At 37.8% G+C, this 26,910-nt stretch overlaps 1 protein-coding gene across 1 annotated transcript; it reads left to right on the forward strand.

Moving 5' to 3' along the window:
• Positions 1 to 274: 274 nt before the first annotated feature.
• Positions 275 to 2,368, forward strand: LOC141692879 (protein NUCLEAR FUSION DEFECTIVE 4-like). The gene has a single exon (XM_074497830.1). The coding sequence runs from the start codon at positions 336 to 338 to the stop codon at positions 2,034 to 2,036; it is 1,701 nt and encodes a 566-aa protein (XP_074353931.1). The 5' UTR covers positions 275 to 335; the 3' UTR covers positions 2,037 to 2,368.
• Positions 2,369 to 26,910: the final 24,542 nt, after the last annotated feature.

The following is a 26,910-nucleotide window of genomic DNA, read 5'->3' on the forward strand; positions in this document are numbered from 1 at the left end:
CTTTTGAAGATGTATACGAGTTGATGATTCAAATGTATAAACACCATTTCTGGATAATCTAGAATCATTAGCCTAACGCACCTAACACAAGAAACAGTGCACATACCTGGAATTTGTATAGTGTTGCTCGGATACTCATTTGATTATGACACTAACTTTTTTGCCTTTGTTAGATAAAAGAAGATTATGAACTTTAGTCGTGAAGATTTTAAAAAGTGCTAGATTTCTCAGCCACAGATTGATGTATTATGTGCAATTCATCACCTTTTAATTGCTCTATTTATAAGTCTCCTTGTTTGGTTAGTCTTTAAGTTGTCTTCTTTTAAATTAGTAGCATGACTCTGGAGCTAACTTTTCCAGAAAGCACAGGTTCTGCTGCAAAAGGTAGCAGGCTCGAGTTTGCAGTACACGTTTTTCGTGGCAGATGGCTCTCTTTGTATGCATCATTTTCAATCATGGCTGCTATAGGAAGTACTTATGTTTTTGGGATTTATTCCAAGGAGATTAAGGCTTCTTTAGGCTATGACCAGAGCACACTCAATCTAATTGGTTTCTTTAAGGATCTTGGCTCAAATGTTGGTATTATCTCGGGTTTAATTGCAGAGATAACTCCCACTTGGTTACTTCTGCTAATTGGCTCGTCTCTGAATTTTGTCGGTTACTTTCTCATATGGCTTGCTGTTACCGGCAAAATAGCAAAGCCAAAAGTGTGGCACATGTGTACTTATATGTGTATTGCAGCCAATTCACTCAACTTTGCAAATACTGGAGTTCTTGTCACTTGTGTGAAAAACTTTCCTGAGAATCGTGGCGTTTTGTTAGGCCTCTTGAAGGGCTTTGCAGGACTAAGTGGAGCCATCATGACACAAATTTACTTGGCCCTTTATGGGAATGATCCTCAGTCCCTCATCCTTCTAATTGCATGGCTGCCGGCAGCCGTATCAATGGTTTTCGTCTACACAATCAGGACCATCAATGCTGGTAGGGAGCAGAATGAGGTCAAAGTTCTGTACCAATTTCTATATGTATCAATTGTATTAGCGTTGTTTATCATGGTCATGATCATAACTCAAAAACTGGTAACCTTTTCCCCGGTTGCTTATGATGCAAGTGCTACATTAGTTTGTGGTCTACTCATTTTCCCTCTCTTTATTGTTTTTCGAAAAGAGTTATTTCTCTGGAACCAAAAGAAAATTTTCACTTGCCCTAATGATGCAAGGATCGAGATTCCAGCACAAACTACCACAAGATCAGAAGAAGTGCCAAAAACGTCTTGGTTCTACGAGATTCTTAATAAGCCACCAAGGGGAGAAGATTACACAATCTTACAAGCTCTACTTAGCAGGGACATGCTAATAGTGCTAATTTCAACAGCTTGTGGAATTGGCTCAAACTTATCTGCAATTGATAACTTGGGACAAATTGGAGAATCACTTGGATATCCAATAAAAACCATAAATTCATTTGTATCTCTAGTAAGTATATGGAACTACTTTGGAAGGATATTTGCTGGTCTGGTCTCCGAAAAACTTCTAATTAAATTTAAATTTCCCAGGCCTCTTATGATTACGCTCTTTCTCTTCTTGTCATGTGTTGGTCACCTCCTTATAGCCTTCCCTGCCCCAGGGTCTGTGTACGTGGCGTCTGTAATTATCGGCTTCTCATTTGGAGCACAGTTTCCATTACTCAATGCTATAATATCTGAGCTCTTTGGCATCAAGCACTATGCTACATTGTTCAATGTGGGGCAGTTGGCCAGTCCAGTTGGTTCGTATTTATTAAACGTGAGGATTACTGGCGTTTTGTACGATCACGAAGCATTAAAAGATCTTGCGCTTAAGAATGTACACAGATCATCGAGTAGGGAACTGACTTGTATTGGTACTCATTGTTATAGGAAAGCTTTCATATTTTTGGCAGCCGCTGCATGTTTTGGAGCTTTTGCTTCTTTGGTTTTGGTGCTGAGAACTCGGGAATTTTATAAAGGGGACATATATAAGAAGTTTAGGTCTGAAACTGAAGCTCAACAAGGATAACTACAAAACAAATTATCTTCTGTTGATGAATTTGGAGTATTAAATCAATTAAAATATGTAAAGAAAAATATAATGAAGAAAAAATTGTTTGAGGGTTCTGGATAGAGGATTGAACAAGTTATCATATTTTCATGGTGCTATTTCTTTACAGAATGGTCAAAATATCCTCATATTTACTAACCGAGCTGTTCACGAATAAGTTTGAGTTTGACTCGTTAAAGGTTTGGTTCGGCTCGATTCGCTCGAGCTCGAGCTCAAACACGAAAATTTGTTTGTTAAAAAAACGAGATCGAGCCGAGTTTTTAGTATGTTCGGCTCGAGATCGGCTCGTTAGAGCTCGAAAAAAATATAAAATTTCGTGATTATTTTTATAATACTTACCACGTTACCCTGCTTGCTAACATTTTTAGATTAAAATTACATAATTCATTTTCATCAATCAATGTTCTCATACCAAAATAAAAGAAAAGTTTACTTCGTTATCCAAGTACAAAAAGCATATAAACTTTAAATTAGATTTCATCTTCAAAACAATATAGACTTTATAGCAAATTGTAGCAGCTCCACCTTGGCATTCCCAAACTCCAAGTTGATAGACCTGTTTATCATTGTAAAATAAATTAAAGAAAACTCAAATTAAATAGTAGAAGATAATATATATCAAAGCATATTAGGAGCAAAGCATATTAGGAGCAGTTAATGCATAATATTTCTGAGGAACAATGGTAGCAAGAAACTAAATGGTTGTATTTGAGCTCTCAAAACAAGAATTATATTAATGGGGTCCCCATTATGGGGAGACATAAGAGAGTTTACTTGCACATTTTGTTAAAATGGTTTAATTTCTTATAAGATAAGGTCAACCTTTACCATTTACTAATTAAACTTCAATGTACCCTATCATGCGTTTAGTCTACCAAGTACGAGGTTTTGTTCTACTAAAATTATAAATCAAACTACAACAATAGTAATGGCCGCAAGTGACCAATAAAAAAAACCTAAGTTTTATCGTGCTATTAACCAACAAAGAATGAGTATGAGCATGGAGAAAGTCCCGTGACAACTGCTACTACAGAGAATGCATTTAGACACAAAAAATCAGCCGACTAAAACCAGACTTTAAAAATAGATTTTCAAGTCCATGTATAAATTGATCTAAACCTTGAATATCTTATAAATTGATCTAAATAACAGTCAAACTAGCAGGGAGGCAAGCACAGGAACAAGATAGCCTATTTTCAACACTACCATAATACCATTTTTGCCACCGACGAGTCCTCCAGCTAGTTATTCACGACGACTAAGCATTGAAATTCATTTACATGCAATACATTTTTTCTTCTCTAGTTCTCTTCGTACCCTACTAACTCGACCTTTTCTAAATCTTTTGGACTGCCGGAACTAATCAGGTGTACTAATGTTTTTACGGTCTCTATTTCTTAATTTGCTGATGATCCTAATATTGAATCATATTTAAGTGAGGAACAACACTCTTTTATTGATAGTATATTTCCAACCCCTTTCATGTAGGGCAACTAGTCTCTATTTATAGGGGACCCTTAATGGGTTTTTCCTTTACAATTGGGCCCTTATTACAAGATTATATATTAAAGTCCCTATGTATGGTTCATCTTCCTCCTTTATTCAAGGGCCCAACATTTGTCCGCCGCGAACATTATTGCAATATCTTTAGATTTGCTACTGAAGTTCCTCATTATGACTTGTAAAAAATACAAAATAAAAACAAAAATAAAAGATAAGCTAAAAGATAAAATATTAAGATGTTTTATTATTATTATTATTATTATTATTATTATTATTATTATTATTATTATTATTATTTTGCATGCCTCCTTTTTGTTATTTTGTTGTCACCATTTAGTTGTGTGTTTAGGAGACGTGTAATGATTAGCAGTCCAATATGTATTGATTTAAGTATGAGAAGTCTTTTCACCTTTCCTCTCTTTTAACAAACAGGTGCTACAGTATTTTTAAAAGTGCTATCTTTCCTCCGGCGTCTCCATTCCTGTAAGTCTTCTGCAACTTTTAACGTTTTCTTCTGATTGAATCTTTAACGTTTTAGTTTCGAATTCTTGGTTTGTATCCTTTGTGTTTGAGTTTTGGTTGTCAACGTTAACATCTTGGCAGTTCCCCCTTTTTTTGTTCAATTCCATGGCTAACCCAAATTCTGGTTTGTAACACCCCCAAATCCGGGGTCGGGGATCCGGGTTGTCACGAGTTCCATTTCCCTTAACAACACCCAATCTTAATAAATAATCAACTACTCTGTACTGTGACCCCACAATAAACACACACACCACAAGTTATAGTCTCAGAGATGAATATCCAAAAATAATCACAAGTCGCTTTATTCCATAATTATATGCCAATACACCTTAAACAGGTTTCTGAATAAATTTACATTTCTTTGCCATTATTACAATTCATAAATATACATAATCTGATACATCAAAAGTTGAAAGCCTAGCCTATTGGTAGTTCCTACCTCAGCTATGGCGGCATCAGTGCTTCTAGAAAACTGCGGAACGTCTCCTAACCTCTTGCGAATCGGGAGCTTGGTCCGGTTCATCTTGTCTATCTGATGTTGTGTGATGAAAGAAGAAAGCAAGGGTGAGCAGCAAGCCCACCAAAATAATATGTATAATGATTAACAATATATGAGCCTTCTCATAGTACTCATGAAAGTCTTGGTCAAAAGAAATGAACCAAGTTTGATATCTTAATGCGATGAAGTCGCAAAATATTCAGTATATATACATATATACTTTTCAAAATATTGGAAGTCCTCTTCCATGCATAATATACACAAAATCCCAGTGTATAACTGTATATATAAAAAAATATCGTTGCAAGGTGATCTCATACATCTAACCTTGTCTCAACGTTTTTCTGAAAATCTTTGTCATTCATAAGACAATTATTAACTAGATATAAGTTTAAAAGATGAGGTTACCAAATACCCCAATATACTTATATCTTTCCCAATACTACTTGAACTACCACCGTTCAAGTTATAACCAGTTTCAAAAGTTCATCACATAGATGAGACTACAAGACAAGATTTGAATAGATTCAACCTTTAAAATATCATCAAAATAAAATGAAGTTATGAGATACTTCATTTGATGTAAACATCATTTTGAAAACTTGACCCTGCCAACACTCAACAATCGCCCAACCGTAGCCTTTCTATCGAAGTGCTCTGGGTAGTGTTGCAGAAATTATCCAATTGGATGATGAACTCATTACGGGAGTTTGCCGCGCCAGGAAGACCACTTACGATGATCAGTCGTAGTAGTACAACCCCACCATTTTCTACATGTAGAGGAGAACCTGTCGGATTTACTTGTCAACCGAACACTGAACTCCTAAGGAATGGACCGCCTTAGCGGAACTTCCAGGCCATTTGGGCCAATATAATAAGGCTGGGCCGGCGCTACTCGACCACTTACGCCACTCCTAGTTCAGATAAAATCCATGACTCTGAAACGTAAAGCTCGTTTCCCCCTTTCCCCAAGTAGAAACTTGTTGATACGGCTCCACCAAGAAGTCGTACCTAGTTGGAAAGGAAAACTCACCGATATTTCCCAGGCGATGCCTGTTAATGGATGAACTTGTTCCAAGAATTTTACTTCCCGAATATTGGGTAAGTAATCAAAAACTCTTTTACCAAGACAGCAACCTTGTTGCGAATATAAAACACACCACCGAGCCGGATCCCCCAGGTTTTGAGCGAGTATTTAAATCCCCTTTTTAAAAGGAAGATCTTAAATATAAAAATAGTTTTGGGATCCGCTCTAACTTTTGAAAATCATTTTAAAGACTCGAAAACACTTTAAAGAGTGTTTGGAGTAAAACTGATTTAATGAAGTAAATCAGTCCCCAGAATATTTAGAAAATGTCTGAATATTATTATTTAAATAATATTCCCATAAAAAAATAATCTTTATAAAATAATTGAAGTAGAAGTATTAAAACTTATACTTGAAATGAATAGCAAATAATCAAAGATATACTTATACGAAAGTAATATCTTTATTTGAATAATCAAAAATAAGTTTGATTATCGACACCTTATTCTTTAATAAAATAAAGAATATATCTCAGCAAATAATCGGAGTCATAGATCCTCAAATGAATATTCAAATAATATTCAATAAATAAAATAAGCTGAGTCATAATACCTCGAATGAATATTATAAATAATATTCATTAAATAAAATAAAGGAGTCATACATCCTCAAATGAATATTCAAATAATATTCAATAAATAATGTAAAGGAGTCATACGCCTTCGAATAATATTCGAAATAATATTCAATAATAAAATAAAGTTAAAGTTATCGAATAAACCTTATTCGATTAATAGTTTTAAAAACTATATCCATATATATATATAAATAAATATATATATATATATATATACTCGGGAACATCGACTCCCGGTTTAGAAATATGTTCACCTTTTATCCCCTATACTAAGGGTATACGCAACTACTTGCTTATTTCTAGCATAGGTATTATGCAACTATAAGCATTGAAATCAACAGATAGATAACCAGATTACGAAACAGACATGCATATATACCATATTAGCATGCTCCAATATATCGCAAAATTTGCTAATAACAATCATGCAATATCACAAGATAATGCATATACATATATTTACATCACAACAACAGTATAACGGGTAGAAAACTTGCCTGAGCGACTGGGGTTACGAATGGCTCGGGACGAGTCTGGTAACCTATAAACAACAAGTAAGTTGGAATTAAACCAAAGTCACTTGTAAATCTATACTTTAACTAACTTAGACTCTAACGCTTGTTTTGCGCTCACTGATTCGCTTAAGCCACTCGGGTACCCTCGGCTCCACCATTTTTAATAATTTAACCTTTACGAGTTTTAAAGCGATTCCTTCGCGAGTGTCTTACCAACTGCCTAACACACTTACCATAAATGTTTCATACATTAATTAACCCTTTTTGGTCTTTAACCTATGTTTCAAAGTAAGGCGAGGGAAAAAGTTTCGTTCGCGAAACGCCGTTACTTGAAACGGTCGTTTCTCCTAAACCGTGCATCGGAATCGAACGAACTACATATCAAAACGAAGCTCGTAACATGAGCTATCTAAACATGGCAGTGGTCATAATCTAGCAGGGAGTCCTCGGGTCCAAATGTTATGAACAAAAGCAGTCTAAAGTAAATCGGGAATTACGACGGCTATGTTTACGCGATTACCAATATTTATACCACTCCAATTCTTTACCAATTCACTACAAACCACCCAACCATCATCAATACATCCAACACAACTTATATCAAGGCAAAGTCAGTCCATAATCTCAAGGTTTCCCAACTTATTCAACCACAACATGATCTACTAACCATAACTTAAGATTCATTAACCATTAACCAAGATTCATATCCAAAATCACCACAAATCCAACCAAAATATCTAACACACATGGATCTTGCTATACATACATGGATATTTCTATATATACCTTAATCCATTCATAAACTTATCAAAACTCAAAGTTCAAACTATAAGTTAAAGGTGAAAGTTGTTTATACCTCCTTGAAGCTTCCTAACACAACCCAAGAGCTTTGAATGCCTAAAAGAACCTTGATCCTTGCTTGTATAACCTTAATCTTTCATAAAAATTCAAGAAAACTAAAGTTATTTCTTGAAGGTTACTATTCACCATCTTCTTCCTTGATTTATTGGAAGAGATTGTGAAGGAATTAGGAGCTTAAACTTATAGCATATCCATATCTATGTACAAGGAAGCTTAGATAATTACCTTGTGATTTAACAATGCTTGGAACTTGATTTTTGAAATTCTTGCCCTTGAAAAAGATGAAAAGCCGAGAGCAAGATGATGAGAATGAAATGATTTTGTGTTTTTTGATTTGTTTGGCTTAGCTTGGTTGTTTTTTGTTTTGTTTTTGGTTAATTACCTTAATAACCTTATATTTGTGTGGTTATAAACCAACCACACCTCCTCCTTCCCTATGTCATGCTTACATCACATTGCTATGTCATCCTCCCTTCCTTGTCCTCTTCTCATTGGTTGGGTGACATCACTTCCTCTAATCCCTTTGCTTAACTTCCTAATTGTTTGCCTAATGACCGCTGATCTGTTATACGGTTCGCTTAACTTTCGTTTTCGTTTATCGTTTGAGGGATCATACCCGGGATCTTATTACTTAGGTTCCCTTAACCTTTCTCAATATATTACATTCCTTTTATGATCCTCTTTTATAATCCTTTAATTTAAATCCTTTTTATCCGGTTACCTTTTTCTCAATTCTTTCCGTATCTAGTGGATTTCCGGGAAAAATCAAAGTGTTCGGATTTGGATTCTGACGATCTTTACATACACTTATATCCCATATAAAGTACTAATAAAATCTCAGAATATCCATATCAGAACCCCTACATAGTGTGGCATGAAAAGTTTTCTCATTCAGCAAAAACACTATTCATAAGGGTTTCAAAAATTTCCCAAAAATTGGGGTTATTACAGTCTCCCCTCCTTAAAAGGATTCCGTCCCGGAATCAGATAGAAAATGAATAGGGATACTCTCTTAGCATTGCACTTTCTAACTCTCTAGTAAATTTTCCCACATTGTGGTTCTACTATCAAACTCTTACTAGTTTGATAACCCTTCCTGGTTGGTCCATATAGGTTACGTCTGGTTGCATGTCTATGCGCTCATATGCCCCTATTTATCTGGCATCCGAATTACACTTCCTTAACATTGATACGTGGAACACGTTATGAACTTGCTACAGGTTCGGGGGTAGGGCTAGCTCATATGCTAACTTCCCAAACGTCTTAATATATCCAAGGGTCCAACAAATTGTAGACTTAGCTTTCCTTTCTTTCCGAACCTCATCCTTCCTTTTTCAAGGGTTTCCAAGGGGATACCTATAACATTACTAGGCCCCCTATTTCATACTCTTTGTCCTTTTTGAGTCAAATCAGCATACCTCTTATGTCCATCTTGGGTTACTACCAGCCGTCCTCTGATTAGATCTATTATATCCCTGGTCCTTTGGACTACTGCGGGTCCGAGCATCTTGCGCTCTACAACTTCATCCTATTATAAGGGAGATCGACATTATCTTCCCTCAAGGATCTCATAAGGTGACAAGGTGACACCTCGATAATGACATATGATCTATTGTCGTGATATAACTAAATCCGCGTTAAGTGATCATTCCAAATTTTTTTCAAGTCTATTGCACAGACTCTCATTATAGCGTTTAGCATTAGAGATTTTGCTTCTCAATACCCATTCTTTTCCAGTTCGTAATCGCTACTACCTTCCGTTCCTAATATTATACTGGTTATACTTTTGCTCGTTAGCGTTCTATAACCTTTTAATAACCACGTCAACCTTAGTATCACGAATGTGTTCCCATTCCGCATACTACCACCACTTTATTACTCCTTTTTCAGTTGTTTCTATTTTCCAAAATTTGATCAATCAAATAGAAGTAAAGGAATTTGTTGAGAGATCACTATGATCATGAACACTTGTTATATCGCATAGTTAGTACAGAAGGTGGCCAGCCTTTAGTACTTGACAAGCAATTAAACAACATGTGGTATCCTACTAGGCTTCTATCACAAAGATAGATAGTCATTCGGCAATACCTCCCCTTCTGGAAGGGTTGTTCTTCTCAGCTTACATGAAATAAAAAGAAGAGAAAAGAACGAACTGAAGAGAATTGTATATATGAAAAAAAATATACTGTCACAAAATATCTGGCTTGGAACCTACCTCTGAACTATAGATGTTTGTCATAGGAGAACAAAACATAAACGTATTTATATCAGCATCAAGTATTATAACATCGTATTTCCCATGCCTAAATATTTCTATTCCGTCCATCATTCTATGGACCCATGCTCTTCCTCGAGCTTATACACAATCACCTTTGAAACTCCCTCGATATCGAAAATCGAATCTGGGATCTCATTCTAGACCTCATCATTACTAGAATCCATTTCTATACCGCAACCTTCTTCGTATAATAATACGACTCTCTATTGATAAGAACGAATAATTATTCACCAGGTAGATACTCTACTTAATTAGTCTATCAATGATAACTTATACACTACCACGACCCGATTAGTGGTACTCAATCTCAACACCCATTCCAATACAACTCTCATGGTTGTAATCAGCTCACTACTCGCAGAATCATTGCTGCCTTACTATGGTCCATCACTGACCTACTGTAGTCATTCATTTTCCATGAAGTCTTAATAGCTAACCATACGGAGTCCATACATGTCGTATCAAATCCTTCTAAGGAGATAACATAATCACCATTCATGATTCATGGAGTACACTCATGATTCTGACATACATACATGACATGAAGCAGATAAAATTTGCAGAAGAGTTTTGCTCAAAGCAACGATAGCAGGTTAATACCATTCTTAATCATATACCTTCAATAGAAGACTTAACTCAAAGGTTTGTTTAGTCCTTTTTGAAATATAGTCCTGGCTCATTCTCAAGATGGTACCTTCTAAGATAGATAGCCCGCTCCTGGCGATTACACGAATTAAACCTTTACCGAACTACTATTACGGTTGGGTATTGCACAGTCATCAGAAGGAATGTCAATCTTCCAAACCACAATACAACCTTCACAGTTTTAACCATCATTACTGTATTCCTTTGGCACAAGCGCCTATAATTATCCTCTTACCTTTAAAGTGTTGGCCACCTCTTTGGCCTTCCCTGATAGTAATAGTTCCTTATAATCAATGTCTTTTAACCACCTTCAACTAAATTTTCTACCTCATTTCAATCACAGCTTATGTGAAGATGTTTTCCTTAACATCTGATAAGAAAAAAAAAATCACCATTTTTCCATAAGTTGTTGCCTCAGTCTTTAGAGGTTAATCACTGTCATGACTGACGCTCAATCATAATTAGAACATCTTTTATCTTAAGTCCTAATTGCCCTGAACAATTTCGACCATTACTGGTTCGATCCATACTTTCTCGTGGTTTAGCACGTGCCTCACTTGGCAACATTATAATTACGTCATATTTCCTTTATCCATATTTCTATTCTTGAGAATTTTGAATATTACCTTTTTCCTTGTAAAACCTCTAAGGTTATCCTTAAATCCTTCATCAGGTACACCCTAGGCATAGGGCATATCAAAATACCATTTACTATTACTAGAACCATTGTCTATAAACTTCTGAAAAATTTCTCCACTGATCCTTAAAGGTTGTTATTACCTTAATCCTTTCCAATTCATACTGTCAAATTTCATACTATCCCTATTAAGGGTGAAATGCCAACCTTTATGCATTCCCCTAGGATTCATTTTAAGTTACCGATGTTATATCCTTAATTCCACCTTTGAAAAGGTACATGCATCCATCCATGGATAAACCAAGTCATATATCCTTGATAGATTATCTTCTTCATCATTCCCACCTCGATAGTCTATACCTAACTTCATAATAGCATCCTTATTCAAATTGAGGTCAATCCAGATGGCCTCCAAAAGATAACAATGGTCATCCGCTTTTCTTTCCTGATTTGGTAATGATAACATGGATGTTCTGGAAGATATTGGTCATGTTCAACGTGAACTTCTTCTTAATAATTCCTTATTTACTTTTGTTGTTTATCTCAACAGTCACCTCAATGTTGGGATACCTCTCATACCTGGCGTCTCGCTTTCTGAGTATCGAGCCACCGGTCTTACATTTCACATTATTGAAGGTCACTTCCTTCATCCAATTTTCCTACTTTCTTACTTTCTTGTCTCCTTAGTCTATCCGCGTCTTATTATTTATCCTTCGAACTATCTAAAGGTTTCCTTGAATCCTCCCAACTTAAAGGGGATAAAATGTACATAACTCGTATGCCTTCAACCATCAACTTTAACTCATGGTGAATCACCCTCATCCTGACGATTACATACTTTTCTATGTCTATTGCTACGAGTCTTTAGGGTTTCCTCATACCCAACTCCCTTATCATTCCTCAAACTCTATTGCCTTTATATTCCTTTCCACTTCAGTTTCTTTTTTTTTTTTTTTCCTTTCTCTTATCATTATTTCATGAACCAACACAACATAAGCATTGATTTCAAACATCCCGTCATTCTGGATTCGTGCCCTTAGAACGAATCTTGACAACTTTTACAACTTAAATTCACAATTCATCATACTCGTCTGCCTTTTTTCTGGCTCTAAAGCTTTTACACTCTCTCCATAACCTTGGGAATTACTTTCCCGAAAACAATTGGCTGAACTTTAATCAGTTTATCATAACCTCTGGCTCCGTGCCTTTCTTGGTCTTTCACCAGCGGGTGGCCTCTCTCTTAGGAAGATAAGTGATAAAAAGAGTCTTTTGTACTCCGCCAATCATTTAGAATCTCAAATAATTCCTCTATTTCCTTTAGCCAGGCTCTTGCCTCAGCTGGGTCAGCTTGTTCCTTGGAACTCTGAGAGCTTAGCGACTTAAAGGTCATGAAAGAATTTCCTACCGCATTGTTTCCTCAAGGTGGTGGTTGGGGATAATAGTTTAAGTTCTTTTTAGACAGGTCCATGAATTGTCGAATAGGAGTACCGTCTCGGGTCTCCTTTCCTTACTCGACTTTCTGTTTCCTTAGTATGAAATGTTTCATCCTACTCCCCATAATTGGGGTCATCTTTTAATTTAAAATCCTCATTTTCCACTCCATTATGTCATGGGTTCCTTCTATCTTGATGGCGACCTCCCTGACTATCACGTTCAGGGTTTGCTCTAAATCTTATTCCTCAAACTATGGCTCTCATCTAAGTTCTCATCATTACGCTCTTGAACTTTCGGAACCCAAATTCTATAGGAATACCTCATTATTCCCTTATCATCTTTCTCTGGCACCGTATGCTCTTTTCCAATAATTCGGTATCTATTGCAATCTCAAACAGCTTTTCAGTACCGGCTCCGGTTACCTTCACTACTATTTCCAAAATCTCTTATAAACTCTCCCAAAGACATTATCATCTTGAGTCTCTCCTTTTTACTAAGGGCATCAGCCACCACATTGGCTTTCCCCGAATGATAAAGAATCTCCCAATCATTATTCTTGATTAGCTCTAACTGCCTCCTCTGGCATATGTTGAGCTCTTTCTACGTGAAAATGTACTAGAGCACTTATGGCTTAGGTAATTCTCGCACTTCTCTCCATACAAGTAGTGCCTCCAATCTTTAGGGTAAAACTATTGCCACGAGCCTAAGCTCATGGGCGGGGATATCGAATTTCATATTACCTTAATTGTCTTGACATGTACGCGATTACCTTACCGTGCTGCATAAGCACGCACCCTAAGCCCTTGTGCGAAGCGTCACTACACTTCACAAAATCTCCTTTTCCATCCGGCAATGCCAGCATAGGGGCCATCACCAACCTCTGCTTCAGTTCTTGAAAGCTGTTCTCGCATTTCTCTGTCCATTCGAACTTCTCAGTCTTACGAGTAAGCCGCGTTAAAGGGGCTACTATCTTTACAAACTTGAACGAACCTCCGGTAGTGACCGGCCAATCCTACCTCTGGTAGTCGACCTAACCATGGTCATCAATTCATCAGTGGTCCTTTATCAAATCCTGTCAGGATCCTCCATGGGATCCTCCTCAACAACTAACCCTTCTAGGACAACATCCTCAACCGCTAAATCCTCAATATCAACATCATCCGGTCCTGCATTAGGACACTCTATCGGATCCACAATCCGATCTCCAATTAGTAATAAAATATCATCGCGATGTTGCTCCTCAACCTCAGGGTTCGGAGTCCCGCTACCATATACGATAACGAACTACGCTCCTATCACGATATTTATAAGGGTTCCCATAAGGGTTTTAACTGTCAGTGCTACGTTAGGTAGCCCGAATATGAACTTGGCAAGAGTTCTTATTATCTTAGTTAACTTATTATCTTAACGTCCCATCATCTCTGAGGTTTATAACGCTTAGCTCTGATACCACTTCTGTAACACCCCCAAATCCGGGGTCGGGGATCCGGGTTGTCACGAGTTCCATTTCCCTTAACAACACCCAATCTTAATAAATAATCAACTACTCTGTACTGTGACCCCACAATAAACACACACACCACAAGTTATAGTCTCAGAGATGAATATCCAAAAATAATCACAAGTCGTTTTATTCCACAATTATATGCCAATACACCTTAAACATGTTTCTGAATAAATTTACATTTCTTTGCCATTATTACAATTCATAAATATACATAATCTGATACATCAAAAGTTGAAAGCCTAGCCTATTGGTAGTTCCTACCTCAGCTATGGCGGCATCAGTGCTTCTAGAAAACTGCGGAACGTCTCCTAACCTCTTGCGAATCGGGAGCTTGGTCCGGTTCATCTTGTCTATCTGATGTTGTGTGATGAAAGAAGAAAGCAAGGGTGAGCAGCAAGCCCACCAAAATAATATGTATAATGATTAACAATATATGAGCCTTCTCATAGTACTCATGAAAGTCTTGGTCAAAAGAAATGAACCAAGTTTGATATCTTAATGCGATGAAGTCGCAAAATATTCAGTATATATACATATATACTTTTCAAAATATTGGAAGTCCTCTTCCATGCATAATATACACAAAATCCCAGTGTATAACTGTATATATAAAAAAATATCGTTGCAAGGTGATCTCATACATCTAACCTTGTCTCAACGTTTTTCTGAAAATCTTTGTCATTCATAAGACAATTATTAACTAGATATAAGTTTAAAAGATGAGGTTACCAAATACCCCAATATACTTATATCTTTCCCAATACTACTTGAACTACCACCGTTCAAGTTATAACCAGTTTCAAAAGTTCATCACATAGATGAGACTACAAGACAAGATTTGAATAGATTCAACCTTTAAAATATCATCAAAATAAAATGAAGTTATGAGATACTTCATTTGATGTAAACATCATTTTGAAAACTTGACCCTGCCAACACTCAACAATCGCCCAACCGTAGCCTTTCTATCGAAGTGCTCTGGGTAGTGTTGCAGAAATTATCCAATTGGATGATGAACTCATTACGGGAGTTTGCCGCGCCAGGAAGACCACTTACGATGATCAGTCGTAGTAGTACAACCCCACCATTTTCTACATGTAGAGGAGAACCTGTCGGATTTACTTGTCAACCGAACACTGAACTCCTAAGGAATGGACCGCCTTAGCGGAACTTCCAGGCCATTTGGGCCAATATAATAAGGCTGGGCCGGCGCTACTCGACCACTTACGCCACTCCTAGTTCAGATGAAATCCATGACTCTGAAACGTAAAGCTCGTTTCCCCCTTTCCCCAAGTAGAAACTTGTTGATACGGCTCCACCAAGAAGTCGTACCTAGTTGGAAAGGAAAACTCACCGATATTTCCCAGGCGATGCCTGTTAATGGATTAACTTGTTCCAAGAATTTTACTTCCCGAATATTGGGTAAGTAATCAAAAACTCTTTTACCAAGACAGCAACCTTGTTGCGAATATAAAACACACCACCGAGCCGGATCCCCCAGGTTTTGAGCGAGTATTTAAATCCCCTTTTTAAAAGGAAGATCTTAAATATAAAAATAGTTTTGGGATCCGCTCTAACTTTTGAAAATCATTTTAAAGACTCGAAAACACTTTAAAGAGTGTTTGGAGTAAAACTGATTTAATGAAGTAAATCAGTCTCCAGAATATTTAGAAAATGTCTGAATATTATTATTTAAATAATATTCCCATAAAAAAATAATCTTTATAAAATAATTGAAGTAGAAGTATTAAAACTTATACTTGAAATGAATAGCAAATAATCAAAGATATACTTATACGAAAGTAATATCTTTATTTGAATAATCAAAAATAAGTTTGATTATCGACACCTTATTCTTTAATAAAATAAAGAATATATCTCAGCAAATAATCGGAGTCATAGATCCTCAAATGAATATTCAAATAATATTCAATAAATAAAATAAGCTGAGTCATAATACCTCGAATGAATATTATAAATAATATTCATTAAATAAAATAAAGGAGTCATACATCCTCAAATGAATATTCAAATAATATTCAATAAATAATGTAAAGGAGTCATACGCCTTCGAATAATATTCGAAATAATATTCAATAATAAAATAAAGTTAAAGTTATCGAATAAACCTTATTCGATTAATAGTTTTAAAAACTATATCCATATATATATATAAATATATATAAATATATATATATATATATATATATATATATATATATATATATATATATATATATATATATATATATATATATATACTCGGGAACATCGACTCCCGGTTTAGAAATATGTTCACCTTTTATCCCCTATACTAAGGGTATACGCAACTACTTGCTTATTTCTAGCATAGGTATTATGCAACTATAAGCATTGAAATCAACAGATAGATAACCAGATTACGAAACAGACATGCATATATACCATATTAGCATGCTCCAATATATCGCAAAATTTGCTAATAACAATCATGCAATATCACAAGATAATGCATATACATATATTTACATCACAACAACAGTATAACGGGTAGAAAACTTGCCTGAGCGACTGGGGTTACGAATGGCTCGGGACGAGTCTGGTAACCTATAAACAACAAGTAAGTTGGAATTAAACCAAAGTCACTTGTAAATCTATACTTTAACTAACTTAGACTCTAACGCTTGTTTTGCGCTCACTGATTCGCTTAAGCCACTCGGGTACCCTCGGCTCCACCATTTTTAATAATTTAACCTTTATGAGTTTTAAAGCGATTCCTTCGCGAGTGTCTTACCAACTGCCTAACACACTTACCATAAATGTTTCATACATTAATTAACCCTTTTTGGTCTTTAACCTATGTTTCAAAGTAAGGCGAGGGAAAAAGTTTCGTTCGCGAAACGCCGTTACTTGAAACGGTCGTTTCTCCTAAACCGTGCATCGGAATCGAACGAACTACATATCAAAACGAAGCTCGTAACATGAGCTATCTAAACATGGCAGTGGTAATAATCTAGCAGGGAGTCCTCGGGTCCAAATGTTATGAACAAAAGCAGTCTAAAGTAAATCGGGCATTACGACGGCTATGTTTACGCGATTACCAATATTTATACCACTCCAATTCTTTACCAATTCACTACAAACCACCCAACCATCATCAATACATCCAACACAACTTATATCAAGGCAAAGTCAGTCCATAATCTCAAGGTTTCCCAACTTATTCAACCACAACATGATCTACTAACCATAACTTAAGATTCATTAACCATTAACCAAGATTCATATCCAAAATCACCACAAATCCAACCAAAATATCTAACACACATGGATCTTGCTATACATACATGGATATTTCTATATATACCTTAATCCATTCATAAACTTATCAAAACTCAAAGTTCAAACTATAAGTTAAAGGTGAAAGTTGTTTATACCTCCTTGAAGCTTCCTAACACAACCCAAGAGCTTTGAATGCCTAAAAGAACCTTGATCCTTGCTTGTATAACCTTAATCTTTCATAAAAATTCAAGAAAACTAAAGTTATTTCTTGAAGGTTACTATTCACCATCTTCTTCCTTGATTTATTGGAAGAGATTGTGAAGGAATTAGGAGCTTAAACTTATAGCATATCCATATCTATGTACAAGGAAGCTTAGATAATTACCTTGTGATTTAACAATGCTTGGAACTTGATTTTTGAAATTCTTGCCCTTGAAAAAGATGAAAAGCCGAGAGCAAGATGATGAGAATGAAATGATTTTGTGTTTTTTGATTTGTTTGGCTTAGCTTGGTTGTTTTTTGTTTTGTTTTTGGTTAATTACCTTAATAACCTTATATTTGTGTGGTTATAAACCAACCACACCTCCTCCTTCCCTATGTCATGCTTACATCACATTACTATGTCATCCTCCCTTCCTTGTCCTCTTCTCATTGGTTGGGTGACATCACTTCCTCTAATCCCTTTGCTTAACTTCCTAATTGTTTGCCTAATGACCGCTGATCTGTTATACGGTTCGCTTAACTTTTGTTTTCGTTTATCGTTTGAGGGATCATACCCGGGATCTTATTACTTAGGTTCCCTTAACCTTTCTCAATATATTACATTCCTTTTATGATCCTCTCTTATAATCCTTTAATTTAAATCCTTTTTATCCGGTTACCTTTTTCTCAATTCTTTCCGTATCTAGTGGATTTCCGGGAAAAATCAAAGTGTTCGGATTTGGATTCTGACGATCTTTATATACACTTATATCCCATATAAAGTACTAATAAAATCTCAGAATATCCATATCAGAACCCCTACATAGTGTGGCATGAAAAGTTTTCTCATTCAGCAAAAACACTATTCATAAGGGTTTCAAAAATTTCGCAAAAATTGGGGTTATTACATGGTTCATCCGATCTCTTTCGCAATCCTGAGAAACGCCCTTTAGATGAGGGTGACGAAGAATCTGCCATAAACTTAGATAATCTTGAGATTCCCAACTTGAATTCGTGTAAATCCTTCGACTTTATGAATGAAGACGAGATCTTCTCTGGTGTCGAGGTAGCTTCGAAAGAGTCTCCCCCGCTCAGCCCTCGTACATTGGAGTACAGAGAGAGAGAGTTCTTCGCGAAAGCTTAGAACTCGGGCGTCTTGAGTTTCCCCAGGGTAGCAGTCTTGATTATATAAGTCACTTTACTAACCATAGATTAAATATGACCAAACTAGAGTCTTGGGTTGATTTAAAAAATGGGTATAGATTACGTATCCCGACCCCCGAAGAGCGGATGTGGGTTATGCCGGAATTTGGTATGCACGGTATCCCTTTAATTATGTTCGAGTATGGCCTTCGACTCCCGATGCACCCCTTCCACCTAGCTATGTACGAGGCTATAGGATGTGGGGTCGCCCAGTTGTCGCCTAACTCGATAGCTCAGATTAGTGGTTTTATAGCTCTGTGTAATGAGAAGGAGAGGATTCCTTCTGTGAAACTGTTTTTTTCGATTTATTGTGCTCGATATCATAATGGTCAGGTCTATTTCGATACCCAAAGTAAGCGACCCAAGATTGTAAGTGTGAAATCCTCTAACTCAGGATATCATCCTAAGTGGGTTTATATCGGAGGTAAGGAATTAGAGTTTGTAAGACCTTGTCGTAAAGTAACTCAGTTGACGGTCGAGTATTTGAATAATCTTGATAAGTATGATAGTGAATATATCGATAGGTTTCAGGGGTCAAGACCCGTTTTTACGCATAACGATTTAAAGGACTCTAAGTTTCTTGAAGAGCATAATCGTAAGCTTTTTGCTACTTGTCCTTTTAAGTATCCTCCTCTCCTTTTCTTTTTCTTTATATACATCCGCTAATGTGGTTTTATGTGTGTTTTATTTTAGTTGCTGGAAGTTCCTTAAGGAAGCTTTTGGACCGTGGAGTTTCAGTGGAAATGGACAAGGCCATGATGATGTTGGTTAAGAAATCCAAGGCTGGAGATGCACCGAGGGTTGATGAAAATACTTCGTCGAGAATAATTTCTATTGAGCTTCTGGATGAGAATGGTACAAGGTGGTCGGGGGGGTCTGAACGTGTCCTTTGCGAGGGGGTCGAGACTCCTTCATGGAAGAGGGCGAGAACTGTAGCTGTTGAGATTCCAGATGTCACAGATAAAGAGACTCGTGAAGATGCTGCGGGATCTGGTGTGAACAGGACTTTGACGATAATTGGGAATCGGAGAATTATACAGCCTACCGTCGACCCTGAGGTGAGCAAGGAAGTTATTCGCATTGAGATTCGCCCCACAGAGAGATGGGTTGGTGGCTCGACAGTTCCTCTTCGAACTTTATGTGTTTTTAATCTGCCTCAAGATTCTAGTGCTTATGCTAAGAAATCCAGAACGGATCTCGTTGATCGATGTTTAGGGAGTGCTGGAAGGGTATGCGTTTCTTTTTTAGATGCTTATTTAACCTATTTCTTAGATACTGCAATTATAGATCTCGTTGGTCGAAGCCTTTATTTTTGTTTATGTTTTGACAGTTTTTGTCCGATATGGTGCACCTTCTTGAAGAGTATAGGGCTGATGAAAGCGGAGATTCTTCTTCAAAGCTTGAAGAAGAGAGGGATATTTTAAAGGGTGAGAAGAAGAAGCTTGAAAATGATTTGATTGATGCCAGGAGTCGTATTGCCGAGATTTCGAAGGCAAACTCAGCTTTTCGGACTAAGGTGTGCGAATTACATACTTTTCTATTTTAAATTAACTTTAATTATATGTTCGTTTTATAGCTATATATTTTGTTTAATGTAGATAAGTGAATTGGAGTTGACTAATGATTCCTTAAAAAAGGAATCGGAGGGTGTCGGGTCTCGACTGGTGAGCGGTGAAACTTCTCTTGGTGAGGAGACGAAGAAGCGTGAGGTCCTAGAAGTCGAAGTCGCCACTCTTCGTGAGAAGAATGAAGCTTTGGAAACGGAAAATTTGAACTTAAAACTGGAGGTAGAGAAGGGTGTGGAGGATGTAGCTGGGGTCCTCGGTAATGGGTATGGTCGATGCCTTAACCGTATGAAAATGGCTGGCTATGACATCGAGGGCCATGGTTTTGACGATTATATCCGAGATTTTGCTGAGGAGACTAAGGAGAAAGGTGCCGAGCCCTGAAGGCGAGGGATGCCTCGTTTATCGATGTATTTTTTGAACTGTCTTTTTTTCTTTTAATTTGAGTACGTTATGGATTTGTTATGGATTTGTGTTGGTCAACTCCTTTGAAGAAGATACTCGGTTTATCTTATTTTTTATATGCCTAATTCTGATTTCAGCCTTAATTAGCCTCAAGGCTAACTGTTGATGTTGGTTTTGATGATATTGAAACTTGTTATTTTGTTCTACAAAGGGGTTCTTTAATTGCATAATGGTCATTATTTTCTTGCAATCGTGTTTGATTTTGTGATAGTATTGTTACGCTTGTTTGTCTTTCTTTTCTCTTCTTTTTCATTGGTGTATTTGTTTATCGATTTTCCCTTATCTTGATCTTCTAACTTTGCTTAAAAAGTATGTTTGTTGTTTTTTTATATAGCCTCGATAGATGATGTTTTTTCTTGTGCAGCAACCCTCGTTGCTGGATTTCATCCTTTCAACTTGTAGGACTTAGATCTCCTTTCCTAAGCTAATTAAACTTATTTTTATAAGAGAGTTTTTATACTTACGAATTACACAACATCTTGAACAAAATATATTGCATTGAAAATTTAGAGTGGTGTCTTAGTGGGGATCTCATATCAACCCCTTTTCGCTAAAACTGCTTTTGCATAATTAAAGGTAATTCTGATTCATACATTTCAAACAAACTGATTAGTGATAAAATTTCTTCAAGTGAATTGCGTTCCACGCATTCTTGATGGGAGTACCATCGAGTGTCGACAGACGATAGGTTCCTGGTGCAATGACCTCTGTTACTAGATAGGGTCCTTCCCACGGGGCATTGAGCTTTCCTGTTATGGAGGGCTGAGATGTTGCTGACTCTCGGAGGACTAGATCTCCCACCAAGAATTGTTTAACCTTCACTTTCTTGTTGAAGTAAGATGCTGTACGCACTTGTTGTTGGAGGACTCTGTTAGATGCTTCATCCCTGATTTCTTCCATAAGAACATTGTGAAGTTGGATTCCATCATGTGATGCTTCGGGGTCAAAGTAATCGACCCTCAGGGAATTGAGAGACACTTCGACTGGTGAGACAGCTTCTAAACCAAAGGCCATCTTAAAGGGAGATACTCCTGTTGAGCTCCTGGGGGTCGTTCTATAAGACCATAGTACATTAGGCAGTTCCTCAACCCATGGCCTTGGCAACTCATCGACTCTTTTTTTGATCCCCTGTAGGATTATCCTGTTGGTCACCTCAACCTGTCCGATGGCTTGGGGGTAGGCAACCGAAGATTTGATGTGCTTTATTTTGAGTTGTGAGAGTGTATCTGTGAACTTATCCCCCATAAATTGAGTTCCGTTGTCGGTTACAATGATTCTTGGTACCCCAAATCTGAACACAATATATTCCATCAAAAACTCGATCATCACTTTCTCGCGAATCTTAGCTAAATGTCAGGCTTCGACCCATTTTGTTGCATAATCGACGGCCACGACGATATATTGGGCTTGATTCTTAGACTTTGGGAAAGGTCCCACGATGTTTATGCCCCACTGAAAGAAAGGGCATGGGTTGGTTACTGTGATCATTTCTATTGATGGTTGATGGGACACCGACCCGTATAGTTGATATGACTTACAGTTCCGCACAAAATTTTCACAATCACTTCACATTGTAGGCCAAAAAAGACCCTGCCTCACTATTTTGAGGGCTAGGTTTTTACCCCCTAAATGATCTCCACAGATACCAGTATGGACTTCAACCATCGACAGACGAGAGTTTTCTGGGCCTATGCATAAGAGTAACGGGTCTACAAGTCCCTGACGGTATAGCTTGTTTTCTAGCACACAATAATTTTTTGCCTTGTATGATATGAATCTAGCTTCATTTTTATCTTGTGGCAGCTTATTCTACAAGATATATTCCAAAAAGGGTTGACGCCAATTCGCTATAGAAGATATCTCATTGACTTTCAACATGTTGGGGAATGGAGAGTCTAAGTCGATGAAGGGGACCTTTCTTTTCTCGACGTAAATTGCCTCAGACGTTGTCACAACGGATGAAGCCAATTTAGACAATGTGTCGGCCCATTGGTTGTCCTCCCTGCAAATATTCTTGATTGTCCACGACTGAACTTTCTCCAACAAAGACATGGCCAGTTTTAAATATGTCGACATTCGAGCGTCGTGTGCTTTAAACTCACCCTGTAACTGTTTTGCTACAAGCTGTGAACCCCCAAATATCTCTAAAATCTTTACCTCCAGCTCAATTGCCAGTCGCAAACCTGCTAACAAAGCCTCATACTCAGCTACATTGTTTGTTAGTGGAAATGAGAATTTTAAGGCCTGTTGTATTTTGAAGCCTTCTGGACTGATTAAAATGATACCTGCACCCCCAGATGATGATGTTGATGAGCCGTCGACATAAAGAACCCAAGCCTTTTGTGGAAATGATGTTTCTTCAATTATAGGATTGTCAAATTGGCATTCTACAACAAAGTCTGATAAGACTTGAGACTTTACTGCATTCCGGGGTGAATATTCAATATGGAATTGGCTTAGTTCGACCGTTCAAACGGCGAGACGCCCTGTCATGTCGGGCTTGTGTAAGATACGTTTCAGGGGTTGATCAGTCATGACTTTTATCATACAGCCTTGGAAGTAGTGACAGAGTTTTCTGCTTGCTACCACGAGGGCTTAAACTAATTTTTCAACATGGGGGTAACGAGTTTCAGCGTCCTTCAGGGTGTGACTGACGTAGTAGACTGGAGCTTCCCGTTCGTCGACATCTTTAACCAACACAGAAGCTACTGATCCATCGGAGGCCGAGATGTATACTTTCAAAGTCTCACGAGGCAATGCTCTTGCTAAGACTGGGGGACTTGTCAAAAATGCTTTTATAGCTTCAGAGCTTTCTTTATGTTGATCGTCCCATATCAACTTTTTGTTTCTTGATGCTTCTTTGATGACCTTAAAGAAAGAACTGAATTTTTTGGAGGCTTGTGGTATGAAACGTCGAAGAGCCGCTATGCAACCAGTAAGATGTTAAACCTCTTTGATGGTCGACGGATATTTCATTTCAGATATTGCTCTGATCTGTGAGGGGTCGGCTTCGATCCCTCGTTGGGAAACAAGAAAACCTGGGAATTTGCCAGATGTTAAGCGAAAAGAGCACTTTAACAGATTCAATATCATGTTATTGCGCCTGACGTTCTCAAAAGTCTCTCGAAGGTCACTGCAATGATTATTTGAAGATTTTGATTTGGCTATCATATCATCGACATACACCTCAAGGTTTCGACCCAATTGTTTTTTGAATATTTCATCCATCATGCGCTGAAATGTTGCACCAGCATTGATTAACCCAAAAGGCATGTTTTGATATGCAAAGACTCCTCGGTGTGTGATAAACGCTGTTTGCTCCCAATCTTGATCATCCATCCTGATTTGGTTATATCCTGAGAACACGTCCATGAAAGACAACAATTCGTGGCCGGCCATGGCGTCGATAAGTTGATCTATATTCGGAAAAGGGTAATAATCCTTCGGACATGCTCTGTTAAGGTCTGAATAATCAACACACATTCTCCATTTCCCATTACTTTTCTTCACCAGGACAACATTAGCAATCCATGTCGGAAACTTCACCGGCTCGATGAAATGTGCCATTAAGAGCCGATCAAGCTCCTCCTTTATTGCTCATCGTTTTTCTTCTGAGAACGTACGCCTCTTTTACTTGACTGGGTTTTTCTGGCGGTCGACATGTAGGGAGTGTCTTGCTACGTCGACGGGTATTCCTGGCATGTCGGAAGGCGACCATGCGAAAATATCCGAAAATTCTCGAAGTAACCTTGTTAGTTCATCTTTTATCTCGATGTCTAGACCTTTTCCCACTTTAACTGTTTTATCCGGCGAATTTTCTATTATCGACACCTCGACAGTCTCACCGGCGGGAGAGAACGAGGGCTCCCTCGGGATATCGATGATGTTATCAGGGTCTATCTGGACAACCTCGTTGATCGTTTTAGAATCACAATCTTGATTTTTGGGTACAACGGTAGTAAAGTAGCATTGTCTCGAGACCGCTTGGTCACCGCACATCTCCCCCACTCCAAATTCAGTTGGGAATTTCATCTTCAAATGGGGTATTGACGTGATGGCTTCCAGTGCCGATATAGTCGTTCGACCTAGAATGGCATTGTGACTTGAGTTTGCACTAATTACATGAAATTTAACTATCTTCCATACTTGACAAGGCATTGTGCCGAAAAGAACCGGGAGATCAATTGTTCCAACAACCTTTACCTCATTACCCGTGAAGCCATAGAGAGGCAAATGGGTATTTTCTAATTTTCAATCCCCTGTATCCATTCGCGCTAAGGCGTGATGATACAGAATGTCGACAGAACTGCCATTATCGACAAAGATTTTTTTACTGTATTGGTGCCAAGTTTTGCTGTGATAACCAGCGCATCTTGATGTCCTCTTATGATATTTGGAGAGTAATCTTCGTCTGAGAAGGATATGACAAGAGATGGAGATGGTTTTCACTTCTTGGGATATGAAGGGTTAACACTACACACCTCTCGGGCATAGGACTTACGAGAATTGTTTGACATACCCCCAGCGGCGTAACCGCCGAAGATAACGTCGACTATTCTGCCATTTTGTCCTTGTTGATTTTGGCCCTGTCCTTCGATGTAATGGATAAAATGGCCTCTTCTGATTTTGGACTCGATGAGATTGCTTAACTAATAGCATTGTTCTGTAGTGTGTCCCGTATCTTCGTGGTAGTCACAATACCTAGAGCTTGGAGGACGACCCGGCTTCATCAGCCTCGGGGGTCGAAAGTCAGGTTCTGTCTTTAGAATTGCCAAGATTGTTGCTTTGTCGACTGTAAGCTTAGTAAACTCTTTGTCTTTTCTGTCACGGGGCTGCCATTTTCTATCTGATACGGGCTGTCTCGGGTATTCTCGACCCCTCGGGCTTTGATATTTCTCTTTTCCAGTATCCCTTCTCGGCGATGAACGTCGAGGAGATTTGGAGTCGTATCTTCGAGACCTCGGAGTCTGAGGGCTATGAGTTCTTGTCCTGTCGTACTTGTATCTAGAGCGTCGAGGAGATCTTATGCTTCCCACCGCTTCTTGGAGAGTCATCCGATGCTCGACAATCTGGAAAGCCGTGTGGAGATGTTGAGGATGTTTTTCTATGAGCTCTTCTAGCAGAATGCCATGTCTGCTTCCATCAATGCCTACTGCTAAATAGTTTACTGTCAAAGGTTCCTCCAGGTCTATTATTTCAGATATAGCTTGACGAAAGCGTCCTAAATAGCTTCTCAAGGATTCGCTAGGTCTTTGACGCATCGTAATCAAAGATGCTGTGATCTTGCCCCCTTTGTAGTTGCTTGAAAACCTCGTTTGAAATTTAGTTTTAATATAGTCCAAGAGTCGATCGACCTAGATGGGAGATTGTTATACCAACGTAAGGCTGTTCCCTGTAGACATGTGGAGATGAATTGGAAACGGGCGACTTCTGAGTGTCCGTAGAATACCTTAATAGTAAACCCAACACATAGGCTTGGGTTACGGTATTACATCACAATTCCAATTGGAAGAATAGGACACTCGTTGGAGCCACCGCATATGATGATCAGTCGTAATATGATAATAGTAACCTTTTCTACTAGTAGAAGGATGACACCTTCGTATCCCGGTTATCACCCTTACCGCATTCGGGCTACGTGTCCCATTTTTGGGTATACACATACTTCACAAGTTCCTGAGTACATAGAGTACCTTCGCCTGCGGTACCTTTGTTAGTCCATCTAGCATACATAGTACCAGAGTCTACCCCTCCCTTGTCCTTTTAAAAGATTTCTATCATATCTCGAGAACTCGAACCACATCGAAGTTCCCCAAGTGTTTTGCTTGTTGATAGAAACAGTTTATCTTACCAAGATATAAATGTATATATATATACGTACTTCCAAAATTTTCGGAGGAAATACTAAGGATGTGAGTTGACCGTTGTCAACAGATAATTAAAAAAAGGGGAAATTTTTTTCCTTGAAACTATATTCAAAACATTAAATAAGTTGGGATAATATTCTCCGACGATCCGAAATTATTCGAATGATTTTCGAAAATCAGAAAGTAATTTAAATCCGGTTCTATG

This window comes from Apium graveolens, chromosome 10 (assembly GCF_009905375.1).
Source record: "Apium graveolens cultivar Ventura chromosome 10, ASM990537v1, whole genome shotgun sequence".
Lineage (NCBI taxonomy): Eukaryota > Viridiplantae > Streptophyta > Magnoliopsida > Apiales > Apiaceae > Apium > Apium graveolens.